At 39.7% G+C, this 17933-nt stretch overlaps 2 protein-coding genes, 1 long non-coding RNA gene and 1 other non-coding gene across 4 annotated transcripts; 3 read left to right on the forward strand and 1 right to left on the reverse strand.

Annotated features, from left to right (window-relative positions):
- Window positions 1-885: 885 nt before the first annotated feature.
- LOC113700049 (uncharacterized) lies at window positions 886-3538 on the forward strand. Its single transcript, XR_003450515.2, has 2 exons — window positions 886-2654; window positions 2852-3538. It is a non-coding gene; the product is annotated as an uncharacterized lncRNA (long non-coding RNA).
- A 463-nt stretch (window positions 3539-4001) lies between these two features.
- LOC113698437 (glucan endo-1,3-beta-glucosidase 1-like) lies at window positions 4002-6491 on the reverse strand. Its single transcript, XM_027218261.2, has 4 exons — window positions 6197-6491; window positions 5896-6083; window positions 4662-5798; window positions 4002-4404 (listed from the first exon to the last, which is right to left on the reverse strand). The coding sequence occupies exons 2-4, from the start codon at window positions 5948-5950 to the stop codon at window positions 4370-4372; spliced, it is 1227 nt and encodes a 408-aa protein (XP_027074062.1). The 5' UTR covers window positions 5951-6083; window positions 6197-6491; the 3' UTR covers window positions 4002-4369.
- Window positions 6492-11663: 5172 nt separating this feature from the next.
- Window positions 11664-16472, forward strand: LOC113699943 (formin-like protein 6). The gene is made up of 4 exons (XM_027220293.2): window positions 11664-13503; window positions 13590-13789; window positions 14789-15030; window positions 15210-16472. The coding sequence occupies exons 1-4, from the start codon at window positions 11981-11983 to the stop codon at window positions 16005-16007; spliced, it is 2763 nt and encodes a 920-aa protein (XP_027076094.1). The 5' UTR covers window positions 11664-11980; the 3' UTR covers window positions 16008-16472.
- Window positions 16473-17330: 858 nt separating this feature from the next.
- TRNAR-UCG (transfer RNA arginine (anticodon UCG)) lies at window positions 17331-17404 on the forward strand. Its single transcript has one exon. It is a non-coding gene; the product is annotated as a tRNA-Arg (tRNA).
- Window positions 17405-17933: the final 529 nt, after the last annotated feature.

Genomic DNA, 17933 nt, shown 5'->3' on the forward strand with positions numbered 1-17933 from the left:
ATAAAATTTTCCTCTCAACTGTCAAGTTGAATAAAGACGGCACGGCACAGTCGACCCGCCCCAGAAAGAAACTACTGAGACCGAAAAGTTTTGACAGAAAAAGATGCTGATTCTTGTTAGTAGTATACTAGTAGAATTAAGTGGATCACATGGACACAGATTCTCATGTTATACACAATTGCGATGGCTAAATCTAATGCAGCAGGGGGCCAATGAATAATCATTCTAGTCTGAGTTCCTCCTAAAGAACCAATGAGATTGAATAAGATTGATTTCACATGCATCCTATAAAATCTACTACTATCATATTTCAGTCCAGGAAAAAAGCACATACTACTACTACTACTACTACTAGTCAATAATCATTGACCTTCTTGATGATTTGGATTTGTTTCTGAGGTCTTGACCCCCCCCCCCCCCCCCCCCCCAATGGCGTGATCGATTCTGGTTTGCGCATTCATTTGCAAAAGTATCAGCCGCCTTCACCTTTCCAGTCACAGTAATGAGTCTAATGACTCACTTCAGAGGTGTTAGCTTGCTTTTAAAGTGATACCTTAGTCTAGTATTTAAATTCCAAAAGTAATAATTGTTCTGCATTTCCTTTGTGCTAACCAGAATGTGTCATGCTTCTTTTTTTTTTTTAAAAAAAATTATTTTCCTTAAGATAATATCATGATCAATGCAAGCGGAAAAAAAAAAAAAGAGAGAGAGAGAGAGAGAGAGAGAGAATCTTTAATAAAGTTACAGACACGTTCGAACGTTTCATTGAAATCCAAAAGACCTTTTGGTAGGACAGGGAGACCAAATTCAGTGAGAAGTTGCTTAGTTTGGGGGAAATTGTAGAAATGCTTTTATTGGGGGTTTCTTTAAAAGAATTAGGCGGTGAACCCCTTTTTTCTTTTCTTTGGAATTTGGAGAAGTTAGCCTTTCTTTCTTCTTCTTCTTCTTCAATATTTTTATTTTATTTTTAATTTCCCCCCCTTTTGGTGGTAGAATTGCTTAAAGAAGTTGTCGGCCAATAGGAATAAGAAACAGAAAGCAGACAAAGAATTTGTTGAAAGGCGAGATGAATGAATGAATGACTCCAATATCCGTCCGGATTAGATTATATTCTCATAGATCAGAGGCAACAAGGAGGTCCTACTCAGCATCAGATTTGGATATGTCCTTGTTTGGAGTATATTCTTGGTTCATGTGATTATATCCCATCCGGTGCAGGTAGCAACAATTACGCTTTCCCAGTTGGTAAAACTGAAGAAATCAATCTTATTTCTCATACCCTTTTGCTCTTGCCTGTAAACTTTAGCAGATTGCTACACAGCATCATGTTTTCCTTTTTGAGAAGTGCATGTTTTTAGTTCACTTATCAACAACGTTATGATGTTAGTTAAAAAAAAAACAACTCGTCGGTTGGGAAGGCATGAATTGAAATAGAGCGGTGAAGTTAGATGTCAATGCTTTAGGACTGAATTACGATTGATGCAAACAGAGCTTCTTCCTTTATTATCCTCATTATTTGGTAACCAGAGGTAGAGATTTTGCAGAATAATTTGATGCATGTTTGTATTGTATACTTTACTACTATACTGGGGAGTAGTATTAAAATGCAAAGAGTGAATTTGAAGGACCACTTTCACTCACCATCATTTTATGCCAATGATGATGAAACATCCAGCGAGGCCGCCGCCGCCGCCGCCGCCGCAGCAGATTTAATGATCTTTTCCTAGCTCCAATTTGCCAAAACACACTTTCCCCATCCCCCTCCCAAAAAAAAAATTATGAAGGGAAAGAAAATGTAAAGAAAAATTGAAAGGAACCCCCGGCTTCCATTTGGCGGCATTGAATTAGCTTGCATTATCTGCTTATCATCATCCTCATTGGGCCAGAAAACCAAAAAACAAAACAAAAGTTTATGAAGCATGAAAAACATATTTGTGACAAGAAACTCTACTCTAGGCCGTGAAAATGAGAACAAGATTTGCAAATTGAACTATTAACCTCACCTCACAGTCAATTCGCTAATGTTGACTTTGGACGTATTTGTTTTGGCAGTGGGTCTTAACATATCGTCAGGACCCATTCCAGGAGCCGCAGGCATAAAGCTAAGTAGAGAGTCACGCTGGGCCAAAATAAAACTAGGCAGTACAAGAGAGCCCAGAACTTTCATTAGATTGGCTGCTTGGGCCTACCCCATTCTGAGCCTAAGAAAATAATAATAATAATGTTTCCAATCCTTCATTACCGTCAGAAATCTGCATGAGAGCAACATGGTGTCCCGTCCCGTGTGCTACGAATGGCAATACGCAGCTCTCGTTCCTCTCTCAAATTTTTCTTCATTTATGCCTAGCTCCCAGCAATTCTTTTCTCTCAGAATTTCGTTGCCGTGATTTTAGTATGTGTGTAATGTGTCTTAGACTTGAATGATGGTGCTCACTTTTGCTGGTTCATGGACTGAAAAATTGTGCTTCGAACGTCAACCGCTTGTAGTAATGCCCCAATGAAGCTAATTTGACAGCACTTGTCACCGGTGGTTTTTAGGAAGTATAAGGTCGTGTTTGGATTGCATTTTCCATATTTTTGGTTTATAGGTGGAGGAACAAGTGCTAATGCGCAAATTCTACGAATTGTGGTCGGCTCAAGGTCCGAGTCATAAGGTATGTTTCAGCCGCCCTCAGATACTTGTACTAAAAATTTTTCATCAGAAGTGATGCAACTATATGGCTCCTGTAAAATACTGATCTTATATGGAGTATGACTGCACTTCTATGACTTGTCCGAATGGCGTGTCATTCTCAGTATCAATTTTTTGTTTTAGTGTCAAGAATCTGTATTTGATTCTTCCATTTTGCAGAACGCAGAGGGAAATTTTGTGCAGAGTGACAAGGAGAATGGCCTTGCCAAAAAGCATCAATGAGTGTGACCGCTGGCAAACAGGAATTTAGATTTCAACTCTCTGATTGGTTAGCTAAACGTGTCTGTAAATGTAGTACATTGATTATCTTGAATTAATATGCAATTCACCTCGCCATCTTAATTCGAGCTTCTTTGTAACTCAACTATATTGATGCTTCCGGGGTTTTTTTTTTTCAAATGCTTCCGTGACTGTCAAAGTTCAATTTATGGTATCTGTTTATTGGATACAAAATGGAAACAAGTGTTGAGGATGATGTGCATGTTCGACAAAGTTGGCTGATCTGAAGCTATAATATACGAGTCTTTGCTGCTTGCATGCGCGGCGATGATATATTAATCTGGCGGCAAAATTCTCAATACCGCAGTGGTTCTTCTTCCCACAAGTCAGTTAAACTGTTCAAATGATCTCTGATCCTCCTGCCATGAAAGGTCCTAGAATGAAGTTTCTATGATGAAATATCGTAGATTGAAGTTGATAACTTTCCTGTAAATTGCAAATTGTAACACACAAGACTGAAAGAGCAGATTGCGTTCCTAGTGAAAATTTTTGTTCTCCTAGGAGTTTCTAGTGAGATTTTGTGTTATTTTTCCTTATTTCGTTGTTTAAATTTGAATTTACTTCAAATTTGATTGTCAAATCTGAATTTATTTCAGATTTGGATCTATGTCAGCATATATTATAAGCTTTGTTGGATTTTACAACTGTTGATTAGTAGATTTGACGATTGCAACATGCACAGAGTATGTTGCAGAAATTTATTCTACGAGGAGATGATTTTAAAATTGATGATACTTTTTAGATCTGTTCTTAATTTCTCAGATCTTTTGTATCTGTTAAATTACAAATTTAAAATTTTAGTGCATGTTTTCTTTGCCATTAGGGTAACGATATATATCAATCGTGCTGGACGATTTTCAGCAATTCGTTATTGAAATATGTTTTGTTATAAAAAAAAAAATGCCCGGAGCACCTAATTTAGCTTGACTTGTACGTAGTTTTGTTTCTTTTTTCCGCCAAGAAACCGGAGACCGAGAGATCCCCGCAACTGGGGTTTGAAGGCTCAAATTCCAGCACCAAGACCAATTGATAGTTCATTTGGATATAATTTGATTTTTCTTCCAAATATGCACATAAGTGAATTTCGTGTATAACTCAGATTAGAAATAGGGCATTTAGGATTCTTAACGGAATACAGTCACAAAGGCGGTAAAGCAAGGTATATTTCTTAATTACTACAAGGCTAGCATACAATCAAGCCTACATAAAAGGTGATAAAGAGCCTTGCTTTCGCCTTGGGTGCCCCCACATGACAAGAAAGAGGTAAGCAAAATTTCCACAACCCACATTTTTCAGTACTAGAAAAAGACTACAACATAACGATTACCTTGATCCGAAATCTACATGGAACAAAACTCACTGAACCCAAGCAGTGTGCTTCCCCAACTTCTACCGATCTCACTGGGCAAGAATGAATCGGCAATGGCGATAGCCTGCAATGTGCACTCGAGTATCAATTGCAATTCATGAATACTTTTTTTTTTTTTTGGTAAAATAAAGATCTAGCAATTCGTGAATACTTGAGAAAGATTACAAAGCATGGCGCAAAGAAAGTGGTACTAAATATTGTGTTGTGAGGAGTTTTAAACTGAGTATTATATGCGTCTTGCAAAGAAATGCATTTAACCTTAACAAGTTCAATAAAAGATTTGTACTCTTAGATTATCAGATACAAGGGGAAGATCCTTACTCGGGTCAGAGTCGATAAGCATAGCTGTTCCTCCAAATCCACAAGTCCCACCATTCTTCTTGGTTTTCTGCCAGTAACTATTGAAAGCATAAGAAGCGTGAGCCGTAACGGTATTAGGATAATAACAACTCCCACGAGGCCTAATGGCTTCACAATCAGCACCTCCTTCACCACAAGCATAGTCTAGAGCATCTTGCAATGTCTCTGGGGGCACACTCGGTTTTGCCACACACCAAAGCCCCCTCCTCACACTTGCCACTGGTGCAGCCACTGCACCACTACCTCCACCACCAGATGGATTACAGGGAGGTAAATGAAGACCATAAGGAGGGTTGGCAGGATTAATCACTGGAGGAAGTTCAGGAGAAACGGGGAAGGACGATGGTGTAGGCGAAACCTTTCCAGGCCATGGAGGAAGTGGGCTTTCGGCAGCATGTGATGGGGCACAGGAACCCACAGGGGCAACGGCTGGGGCTAATGGGGTTGGTCTTGCTGGGAATGGTTCTATAGTCTCTGTGTTATCAAGAATGAAGGTAAGCTTTCTGCCTGTGGGCTTTGGTTCTTTTGCCTCCTTGACTATAACATGGACTTTCTTTAGGTTGAAAAAGCCAAGATTTTCCATGGCCTCTAAGTGGGAGTCGAGCAAAATGTTGGCATTATCTGACAATGTGGGAAAGTGTGACGGTGGGTTCACTAAATAAGGTGAGTTGATGTGTTGCAAGAAGCTTAGCAGGGGTTTAATATGTGTTTCTGCTATGTCAGACCTGAATGTTCCCGCATTTGGGTGCATACAGCTGGAAGAGAAAGAAGCAGAGACTTTGATTTCTTGATGCAAACCCCACCTGGTGAGAGTGTAGTGGATGTTCTTTAATGATGGCAAAATCAAAGTTAAGTATTCCTCTTGGCCTTTCCCGCAGAGGAGAGTGTGGCCAACAACAATGGTGGTAATGTTAATGCCAGGGTAGTGAGCCAGAACATGTGCCCTGGTCCAACTTTCAGCCATGAGAATGCTGCTGGAAACCTCTTTGAGTTGCTCGTTTGGCACCACAGCAGCTGTCCGAGACAAAGCCTCTCGACTCACCGGGATTGAGCGGTCATAGAGCTTTAATAGCTCAACTGATGATTCTTGACCTGATGCTGCGACGAAAATAAATTTTTTTTTACATCTTCAATATCGAGACATTCGGCACATTTATGTGATGTACTTCTTGGATGGAAGATGACTGGTGCTTACCATATAGAGCAAAAGAGATGAAGAACAAGTAGAAAAGCCTCGGCATTTTGATCATCTCTCAGCAAAAGAGAGTAGAATGTGCAAGCAAAGAAGCGACTCCAGCTCCTGGAAGACCAAGAAGTAGGAAGCCTGCTTTCTCAGGCTCAAAGTTGTTTCTCGACCTCGTGTACGAAGGTAAGATTTTTGGCCTACAAAGATCGAAGTACAATAATAATATAATATTATCATGACCACAATGAGATTTATTAATAGCTAATTTTAATGTGGTCCTAATTCTTAAAAGCGTGACCGGAGCAGTTACCTGCATAAAAGCACTGGAGTGTGGAACTTAAAATGAGAGTGTCCCTCGGAAGTGGAATCGGACTTAACCAAAATTTTCAACCGCAGTATTCTCTCGATTGAAGATTGAAGAGAGAATCGGTACGAGGAGCAGCGGAAGATTATAAGTAGCGTCGGAGGTGGCAAAAGGCGAGTCGTGGTGTGGAATACTGGGACGCGTGGAACAAGACCACATGCATTGGGCGTGGGAAGTGCATACCTTTTCATACGGTTCTAATCCAGGCAGCGTAGCATCAAGCCAATGGATTCATTCTTGATTATTTGACTCCACCAAGTCGAGACAATTGATTGCTAACATAACATTTGGTCCAATTATTACATTAAGGATTTAATTTCTGCACAGTCCTTGATATTTACAGACCATTTTAGCTTTTCTTTCCAGAGCGATTTTAGTCTCTGAATCCAGCTGTTGTCTGTCCTTGGTAGCTGCGACTTGCGAGCCAGCGGGGAGCATCAAATGATCACGAGGCCACGATGAACAAAGGGGTTAGAAAGGTCCAACCATTTCCCCCCCGGCTCTTGGATGCTCAAATGGATAAACCGTTTGGGCCCAAACTGTGCATAGAAGAATTGGGTCCTCGGAAAGGGCATCAGTAAAGATGGGACTACTGAGCCAGTTGACAGCTAACCTCTCGTGGGCCCAAATGATGTTCCGACGTCTGTGCCAACCTGCAAGTGCAGGTGACATCTCTCAACATCCTGGACCCCTTTTTTTTTTTTTTTTTTTTTGTAAAAAAGAAAAAAAGAAACGGCCTACGGAGAGCTTCCTGGTGGTATTTTTCAGATTCGGATCCTTTCGCAGCTGCACTTGTACTAGCAGAGCAGTTGATTTAAAATTTTATTGGGATCTTAAATCATCGATCAAGATCCAATTCAAGCTCGGACGGAAAAAACCACACTTCAACAACTGTGGATCCGTATACTTGCACAAAATGCGGCAACGAGTCCTGGGACGATACTGATTGAACTGTCAGAAGAAGCAATGCCAAAGGCGTGTTTGTCGTGCGAGTTGGAACTGCCCTTTTTTTTTTCCCTGGAATTATTCTAATTTGTACAAAGGGAATTCAAAGGTTTCGTATTGTCCACTCCAGGACAGAACACATCCTAGCAGTAACCTCGCTTTTACCCTTTTTTTTGAATCTCATCTTTTGCTGCATCCAGATTCCAGAGCACATAAACTTTTCACTCTTTAATTTCTGTAGGGCCAGAAATAAATTCATTCCATGGCTATGTTGTTACGTTTCGAATGGTCTCTGAAACAAAAAGTAACTTATCACTTATTTTTTGAAATAAGTTTTACCCAAAAAAATTCAGTATCACCTAATTAAATCAGATGTTTAATTTTTTATTAGGATTAAAATAAAAAAGCCTCCTGTGATATACCTAATACACAGGAAAAGCCCCCCGTGGTTTCAAAACATAAAAAATGACATTTCATGTTTTGAACAAAATTGTAAATTAACAGAATTCGTTAAACGAAAATGACGGTTTTTTGCCGTTAAACTTACCGGATTCCGTTAAATTTACCGAATTTCGTTAAATTTACCATATTCCATTAAGTTTAACGAATTCTGTTAGTTTACAATTTAGTTCAAAATATGAGGTGTCATTTTGTAGGTTTTGAAATTACAGGGGATTTTTTTGTTATCAATCATTTTATTATCAAATACATCTAAACATTTTAAAATCTGAATTTATTAACTTTAAACATTGAATGTGGTTACCAGACAGTGCCTAATATTTGTTACGGAGGATGACGAAGGCAAGTAGAGTCCTATGCTCAAAGCCAGCCGATTCTTAGTAGATCGAACAGAAAAGGTAATCGAGCACGAGCAGCTATTTTGCATCTGCCTGCCGCCGTTGATGATTATGTACGCTGCTGAAGCAAAGTAGATGCTTGACGTGCAGGACGATAATGGAATTTTCATCACTATTCCAGTATGCTATCCTTAACAAGCTCATTAAACTTTAAGCAGGAAAAACACGGAGCATATTAGTGCCTCAAAAAGTAGTAAGTGGTAGTATTTGTTAAGATCTCCAAATAAAGTAGAAGAAGAATGGCGGTGACAAATAAATTATAAAAACTTCAAAAAAGGAAATAAGAGAGCAATACAGGAATTTTTTCAATTACTAACTTCTCCTACACCACTGTTGTCAAGTGCCTCCTTGACCTCGTAATACAAAATCCTAGTTTTATTTCAATTGCATATCGCTAGCTTTGGCGGTGTAGGGGACAAATTAACATGCAGGCTGCTGCATCTTCAACCCTCTATTGGAGTGCTTCAAGCATTTAAGATACAAGAGCACAACGAACCCTACAGGCTGCAGGTTAAGATAAATCGATGGTGGGAGTACAGAAAGAACATTTCTCACATAATTAGATCGAGGGTGAAAGTTGCCCACAAAGGCATTCATTCATAAAGTAAAAGCACACTGGTTTTCTCCTTTTCCGCAACGTTCCACTTGTCTCTCGTTGCCCCTGAAGCAAAGAACATCAGTAAAAATACAGTATCGTGTCTGATATACCTTTTGTGTTACTAACAGCGTTGTGGGACATCCAGAGACTGGATCTTAAGCTCTGGGAACTTCATTTAAGGTTCTTTCATCGTTAAACAAGGCCTTAATGTCGCAACGGTATGAGATAAAAGAAGAAAAAGGGCTCTAACTTAAGAAAATTGACGTAAGAAAAGTCTAAAGTAATAATTTCAGAAATTTCTGCTGAGCTCCTTGAAGTTTTAAAAATTATACTCATCTTTCTTATCCACCTAAAATGATAATGCTACTAGTTTTAACATCTTAATAAAACTTACCTTGTTGGGTATGAATAGATAAAATATAAATTCTGACCACTAAATGTTGAACTAGCGACTTTTTTTCTGTTTTTTTGATGACTTTGAATGTGATCTAATTTTTATTTGTCGATCTTTTTTCTTTATTGGTATCAAAAGAAACACTGGTTCAAAAAGAAATTACTCAAAAGACTACTACCAAACTATGATAGTTTTACCAATCTAAAAGTCCACAAATTCTAAAAGAATTATAACAATCCTTTCTTTTTTAAATTTAAAAAATATATATATGTATATAGATATCCACTAAGTCACCATTAAAATAACCCATCATAGTAATAGAACTTTTTGTCATAATTGCTTATCAACAATAAACATGGTATTAAAAAAATTCAAATTCTTTCCTTATATTTGTGTTAGATATGTTACGGCTGCTTTGGAAAGTAATTCAAACCTTATAAGCTGTGGATCTTTTAGCGCATTCATTTAAAATTTTGATCAAATTTAGGTCCTGTTTGGCACTTGAGTTTTTTGTCAAGTTTATCTGCTACAAGTTTTTTAAAAACTTTAGCTACGGTAACAACAAAAAAATTCTCATAGTTTTTAAACTATAAATTTCAAAATATTCAAAAATTTACACACTTCACAAATTTTTTCAAAAACTTCTATCGTAAGTTACAGTAAATTTTTTGACAAACACCCAAAAAACTCAATTGCCAAATGGGGCCTTAAAGTTTGATCACCAAAAGCGTTAAATTAGCGAGAATAGGTGGAATTTTTAAAAATTCAAGGGAGCTCTTTGAAATTGCTAGAAATCTCAGGGAGGCTTATAAAATTATCCCATAGTTTAATAATCACCACGCTCTTTTTCTCCTGGATGCTATCTCCGTCGACCGTCATGTCAAGTGAATTAGCTATTCTGTCAATCTAAATCTGTTCTCCAATAATGGTCACATCATTGATTCATGGCACAAAGTCAGTCGCGGTGGGCTTTTAGAGTTTAGAGCTAAGATCCTAGGCCTTGCATAGAAATAAAAAAATCAGCTTCTCAACACCGACAATTTTTTATCAACGAACTTCTCTACTCATTAGGCTTGGTTCTTATATTAAAAAAAAAAATAAAATGTTCAAGATTTTTTTGCACTGGTGGCGTAGAAATAATTTGTGTAGGCAAGAAGTCTGTCGTCAGAAACACTCTAGATCATATTCCTTTCTGGTGGAGAAATTAATCATTCGACTCCAGAGACAAATACACAGTCCAATGAAACAACTATGCGAGACTAAAAAGCTTTTTGTTGAAGTGACCATGATGAGAAATAACCGGCGTAATTATCATGAATGCGTTTATTTTATAATTCTCTCCATGCGGCCATTTTATGCCCATTCAATACTTCAATTGGTATTTTATTTCTTAGAACGAATTGGTCCCAACCAAAGAGTGGGCTGAAGAAAAAAAATTTTTTTTTTTTTTTTTTGGTAGAAAGGCCAGAAAGCAATTTGGGCCTGTTATGATGAAAACGATAGTACCGGGACTGTCCAAACAATAAAAACACCAATATATATATATATCCAAGAAAAAGTGAAAAAGATGTGTAAAGGAAAAGCAGGAAGCCAAAAACAAAAACAAAAACAAAAAAAAAAAGCATATGCCGCTGGACTAGTGCTTTGGGCCGTTTCGCCGATCCCCGCTAGAAATCTAGATTCGTCAGTGGAGGCAGACGTGACTGCTGGCAGAGTCACATTTTGGAAAGATGAGGAGAAAAAAACGCTAATCCTGCAATAAAACGCACATCAAATCTCATTTCCTTGGATCTTACAGCCAGCCATGATAATTAATGGTGGGAGTAATAATTTATTACGTGCATGCCTTAATCATCAGTACAGAGGTTTGTTGCCCTATTTGACGTAAACTACCCGCGTAGAATCCCAGCCGTCACGAGTACCATGAAATTTATGGAAATGACACGTGGATGATCACGGTAGTGAGATTACAGCTTGTATGAAACGGACATAAGAAAAAGGTGGGTAGGGTAGAGTTTGGGACGGATGGGCGTACGTACGACTATAACGGCAAACATGAAGAAAAGAAAACGGTGCTACCCCCCAGCCATTAAAGCTTGGTGGGGGGGGGGGGGGTGCGAGGCAAACGTCAAACATGGAGACAAGAAAACGGTGCCACCCAGGCATTAAAATTTGGTGTAACCTTACCTCCCATCAAATACCACGTTTAAAGTGACTTGAATTCAAAAAAATTCAAGCAGATGCGTAGTGCATTCGTTTGGTTCGATAGTAGTTTAGTTCCTTTCGGATTATTTTTTTAGGTCCGCCCCTTCCCTCTTAACATAGGATAAATTAAATTATACAATAATTATTATTTTAAAAAAAAAAAGAAAATAAAAGAAAACGATGCCAACGTGCAATTACCGTTTTTAACAAGGAGGAGGAGGAGGAGGAGAAGGAGGACTAAATCCTCTAGTTTGGACATTCTCTTTTCAGCTCCACAAAATAGGTAGTAGTACTATAAATTATGCTTCGGACAAAAAAGGGCTTGAACGTGGTCTTTCCAGCCCCAACACGACATGGCCATCATAGTCCTTCAATCTCAAAAGTACTGATAAAGTCAGTTGTTCTTCGCCACGTGGCATTCTGTTCCCCAAGAAAACTCATCTCCCTCTTGGGTTTTTTATTTCTTTTTTTCCACTGCAAACTTACGGAATGTTTGATTTCCAAGTTTTATTAGCACATAAAGAAATTTTAGTACACAGTTGGAAAAAGAAGGAAACAGCGGCTGCTGCTGACATCAAACCATTAACAGCAAGCATCAGATCTTGCAGCCAAAGAGAAGCTTCTCTTTACAGACTCGCTACTTCTCTCTCCAGCTTGGTGACCACCGGGAGCTGATAAACAAAATCAGAGATGAATTGGCGAAGACTAAAGAAACCAGAGATAGGATCATAATGAATGCTCGACGTATCAGCATCTTTTTGACTCTAACACTGGTTGCATCTTTCACAACCCAGTCCCCCAAAGCATCCGCTGCAGGCCATGTGTCTCAAGATTTGATTGCACGCGAAAAGCTGAGGAGAATTCTACACCAACCCCTGTACCCAGTGACTGCAGCACCCCCGCCGGAGTCAGTCCCACCACCGCCTTCGCCTCCACCGCCCACACCAGCCAACCCTGAGTTTCCTAATCCAGACCAGCCCTTTTTCCCTGAAGTACCCGCTGGCCCAACACCAGATCAGGCTCAACCATCCCCGCAAGCACCGGCAAATGCGACGGCGGTGCCTAATCCGGTTGCCACTCCGGCACAGTTGTCCAAGCCCACTAAGAAAGTTGCAATTGCTATCTCAGTTGGGATTGTCACGCTGGGGATGTTGTCAGCATTGGCATTCTACCTCTACAGGCACAGGGCGAAACACCCTGATGATTCTCAGAAGCTGGTTGGGGGGAATTCACAGAGGATCAGCGAGGAGTCACGATTGCCCCCATCTACTTTCCTGTACATTGGGACGGTCGAGCCCTCAGCGCAAACATCAGTGAGCGAAGCCAACGCTCCAAATGGCTCACCTTATAGAAAATTGAGTTCAGTCAAAAGATCCGATCGCTATAGGCCAAGCCCAGACCTTCAACCTTTGCCACCGTTAACCAAACCTCCGCCTCCTCCGGCCATAAATTCACCACCACCCATGACATCATCTGATGAGGAGAGTCATGACACCGCTTTTTACACTCCACAGGGCTCGTCCGTGAGCAACGAGGAAGGGTCTTATACTCCCGGTTCCCGTCAGAGTCAACGAAGCAATAACACTAGCCTGGTGACTCAGTCCAGGGCTGAAACTCATGTCAGTAGCTCTGTTCCTCATTCCAAGAGAACATCACCAAAATCTCGTCTTCTTGCTTCATCACCTGATGTTAGTAGGCATGCCATCATACCTTCAATCAAGCAGCCTCCAGCTCCTCCTCCGCCGCCACCACGAACTAACCTAGAACAGCCACCTCCGCAATCTCAGCTTGAGCTCAGCAAACCAGCAATTCCATACGCTCCTAAACGCCCAAAATTTTCAGCCCCACCTCCACCACCAGACATGGCCCGGCTCCAACTAATAAGCAGCCAAGGCCAGGATACATCCAAAGCCCCATTACCACCACCACCACCTCCTCCTCCTCCTCCTCCTCCTCCTCCTCCTCTGCTACTTCCAACACCACGAAAAAGTGCTGCTCCAGCAATGCACACACCTCCAGTGGCTCCCAGACAACCAAAACTGCGAAAATCTGGGAGTCCCAGTCCAAAAACAACTGAAGTTGAGAAACTAGGACCTGAAGAAGAATTTAATGATGGTACAAATTCTTCAGAGAGGCATGATGGTGATGACATGGATGGACTGAGACCCAAGTTGAAACCTTTGCACTGGGACAAAGTGCGAGCAACCTCAGACCGAGCCACAGTGTGGGACCAACTAAAATCTAGCTCCTTCCAGTTAAGTGGATGCATCCAGAACACAGGGGTACTACTAGTTAAGTACTATTATCTGACAAGAAAAACTTATTTTTCTATCTTTGCAGACTGAATGAGGACATGATGGAGTCTCTTTTTGGATGTAATTCTGCTGCTTCAGTTCCAAAAGAAGCCACTAGGAAGTCGGTCCTCCCTCCAGTTGAACAGGAGAATAGAGTACTGGATCCAAAGAAATCACAGAATATAGCGATACTGTTGAGAGCACTGAATGTGACAAGGGAGGAGGTTTCTGAAGCACTTATAGATGGTATGTATCTTAGAAACAAATGGGAATCCTCAAAAGTTTTGGGAGAACATAGGAATGTGAAAGAAGTTCATTTAATTTATCATTTCTATATCTAATAAATCATTAGCCACGCGACCTGATTACTACTTCTACTAGTCTAAAATTTAAAAACAGAAAAATTGTCGGCAATTGTAATTTGCAAAAAGAAGGGATTAAAATGCACTTCATAGAAATTACTTATTTTTACTTGATAGAAACTACCCCCTCCTTTGGTTTACTACTCCGCCATAAGATATTTCATATCCTCCTAAATAGTACTAGTTGTCATCAGACAGCCCTTCTCCCAGTCATCTTCTTATGCCTCAAATGTAATACTTTATGGTACCAATCTACTTCAAATTTCACATTTTACACTTATCTCCCCAGTATCTGGTAAGTTGTTAATTTAAAACTTTTTAGCACAATTAAATCCAAATAACAAAATACTTCATCAAGGATGTGCCAACTAAAACAACAATGTGCTTGATTAGTGGCAACTTCACCTACAACTTGTCAGACATTTGGGCATTCCTATTTCGAATAGTAAATGGGGAGAGGGAAGAGCAGGATGCGACACACATGCAGAGAAAACAAACACACGAACTAAACATTTTTCTCCATTTGCTGAACCACCACCTGCACAATGGTTCCCTTCTTAGTTACAATAATGGACAACTAATGACATAAGAGTGACGCTGATGACATGCACCATCAAATACTAATAATTGAAAGAACTGAGTGTGGGCTGGGGAGTGGAAGCAGCTCTATCCATTTTCTTCCTCTCTGCAACCCACAACAGTTTCACTGTTTCATGCTGGCGTAGTATACCTAGCAATGAAATCAGGAGGTATAAAACCAAATGCCCAATTCAAGATTTTTGTACTTGGTTTATTATGGTTCCTAATTCATGAAACTACTTTTTGGGAAAGCCCCATGTTTTTCCATTACCTTGTCATATGGTGTGTGTATTTGTTGCAACAGGAAATCCAGAAGGATTGGGTCCTGAACTTCTGGAGACTTTGGTCAAGATGGCTCCAACCAAAGAGGAAGAAATAAAACTCAAGAACTACGATGGTGAATCCTCTAGACTAGGGTCAGCAGAGCGGTTCCTCAAGGCAATTCTTGATGTACCATTTGCCTTCAAAAGAGTGGAAGCCATGCTATATCGTGCAAACTTTGATGCGGAAGTAAACTACTTGAGAAAATCCTTTCAAACACTAGAGGTACAATTTGCAAATCAACTAGAGTTGGTTTCTGCGGTGACAAGACTAGACGTTTTATTCCTAACAATCATGTAAAATGCATTCAACTTCCACTGCTAATGCTAGTTTATCAAGTGTTATAGTTATAATATCATTTTAAGAATTTTTCGACTTGTGGAATAATGCATATTATTTATCAGGAGGCAAGTCAAGAACTGAAGAACAGCAGGCTATTCCTCAAACTCCTTGAAGCTGTCCTCAGGACAGGAAATCGCATGAATGTAGGAACTAATCGTGGTGATGCCAGGGCCTTCAAACTTGATACTCTGCTGAAATTAGTGGACATAAAAGGAACAGACGGGAAGACAACATTGCTTCACTTTGTGGTCCAAGAAATTATTAGATCAGAAGGTGCAGGTTCTGAGCCAACAAATGAAAATATTGCACATAAAACAAATCTGAAAGTCAAAGAGGATGATTTCGAGAAGCAAGGTCTGCAGGTTGTTGCGGGACTTGGCAAGGAACTTGGGAATGTAAAAAAGGCAGCAGCAATGGACTCAGATGTTCTCAGCAGTTATGTCTCCAAGCTAGAAATTGGACTTGAGAAAGTTAGATTAGTTTTACAATATGAGAAACCAAGCATGCAAAGTAAATTTTTTGAATCAATGAAGAAGTTTCTAGAAGAGGCAGAAGGGGAAATTCTGCTCATTAAGGATGAAGAACAGACGGCCTTGTCCTTAGTAAAGGAGGTTACAGAATACTTTCACGGCAATGCAGCGAAAGAAGAGGCCCATCCTTTCAGGATCTTTGTGATTGTAAGAGATTTTCTCTCTATTCTGGATAACGTATGCAAAGAAGTTGGGAGACTGCAGGATAGATCAATAGTTATGGGTACAGGCAGATCATTCAGAATGCCTGCAACTGCATCATTGCCAGTCCTTAGCAGATACAATGCAAGACAAGATAGAAGCTCCGATGATGATAGCTCATCTCCTTAGGATTTGAAGAAGGTAGCACAGCAAGGACAACATGTTATGGGTTCAAGCTAGTGACCAAGAAGATAAGGTGTGAATTATCTCATTACTTCAGCTGTATTCAGCATGAAAAGGGCCTTCACAAGTATTGCATGGACAGGGAAAGATCAACCAATCTGCTAGTCAACCCTTAATATAAGAATAAAAGACTTGAGCAAAAGCAGAAGCAAAATAAGGTGCAATACAATGACATGATACAGTATCAAGTGCAGTCGAACGCAAAGCAATTCAGTAGTTTAAGAGATGATGGTAAAGGACTGGAGGGACAGCCTAAGTTATTGTCCAACACATATACCAGTAGGTAAGACATTTTTGTATTGTATACACATATTCAAAGAATCATAAAACGAAATGCCACGCAAAATGGTAGTATTACATAAACGCAGTTTTGATTTCATAATAATCAAGCATAAGAAAATTCTTTCTGTACTTCTGTCTGACTAGTTAAATTGCCTAACTTCGGCCTGCCCACGTTAAATAGGGGAGAAGCATTCGATATCTTTAGCATGAAAAGGGACTAACTAGATGTAAAATTGTAGTTGTTATCCCAGCTAATTCGTATCAGAAATGTACAATGTGAACTCGTGAGTCATGATGTCTTCTAGATTATGTATATTCCTTCAATTTAAGCAGAAGTTGGCAAGCAGGATAGAGCAGACAGACATGGAGATGGCAATGGAAATTATGACAGACAGAGATGAAGACGGGAATGGAAATGCAACCCGCCAAAACAGTCTCAAACCCTCTATGGAAAAATTGTGACAGACTATATGAGCAATTAGTTGTCACCCCAGTTAACAACCTTGCTCCAAGTGAAACATGAAGAGGACAAAAATCGGACTAATAAATTAGAAAAGGGTACCAGTAATGGTTGGCCAAGCACATTTTTCCGGAATCTAGGGCAGGAGAATTCCCGCTTGGGATCCTCGATGACATTTTTTCTATGGCAATCCAATGCCACCTATCATATTGTGCCAAATGTCCTGTTATTATTTACACTTGTGTTAAACCAAACCAAGTTGAATTATTAGAAAATTAAAGTGTAAATAATAACAGGACGCTTGGCGCAATATTATAGGTGGCATTGGATTGGCATAGAAAAACATGTCACCGATGATCCCAAGTGGAGAATTCCAGCTTCAATTAGTCCTTTCCTAACTCCTTATTATTATTTTTTTTTTTGGCGTTTATAAATCTAGAAAGTAACAAAGGTCATATTCGGTAAGGCAGTGGGCGACCGGAGATGTGTAATTGAGGGAGGGAAAGGCTCGAAAATGAGCACAAGAGGACCGCATAGCGCAGTGGATTAGCGCGTTTGACTTCGGATCAAAAGGTCGTGGGTTCGACTCCCACTGTGGTCGATGGCCCGCTGTGTTTTGCGATTAGAAATTCAGAACAGGAGGCAACAAGGGACCAGCTAATCAAAAGATTAGCATGTCTTTTGCTGATCGTGATTAAACCAAAATGTGGCCGTTACCATTATGGCCAAATAATTAGTATCCACACACGCTCTGTCCATGTAGCATATTAAGGTAAATTAGTCATTAATTAATCAAAATCAAAATTTGGACTCGTCAGATAAAAAAAAAAAAAATCAAAATTTCAAATTTTGCAGCATTGTTGAGCACTTCTATACATTCACTTGCACGTATAAGAACGCGCAAGTTATTATGAGAGATGTAATTAAATTTATAAAATCACAGATGTCCAAATTGCATTTTGTTCCAAAGGTGTGAAATATATATATATATATATATACACTTTTTCACAAGATCTGCGTTCTGTTGGATGGGTTTCGTGCTTTCCGGCAACCAAATCTTCAGGCTAGATGGTGATTTTTCAGGTGATAGATCAATTACGAAGCCCTCCTCAACAATCAATATCCAACCT

This window comes from Coffea arabica, chromosome 7c, assembly GCF_036785885.1.
Source record: "Coffea arabica cultivar ET-39 chromosome 7c, Coffea Arabica ET-39 HiFi, whole genome shotgun sequence".
Taxonomy (NCBI): Eukaryota; Viridiplantae; Streptophyta; class Magnoliopsida; order Gentianales; family Rubiaceae; genus Coffea; species Coffea arabica.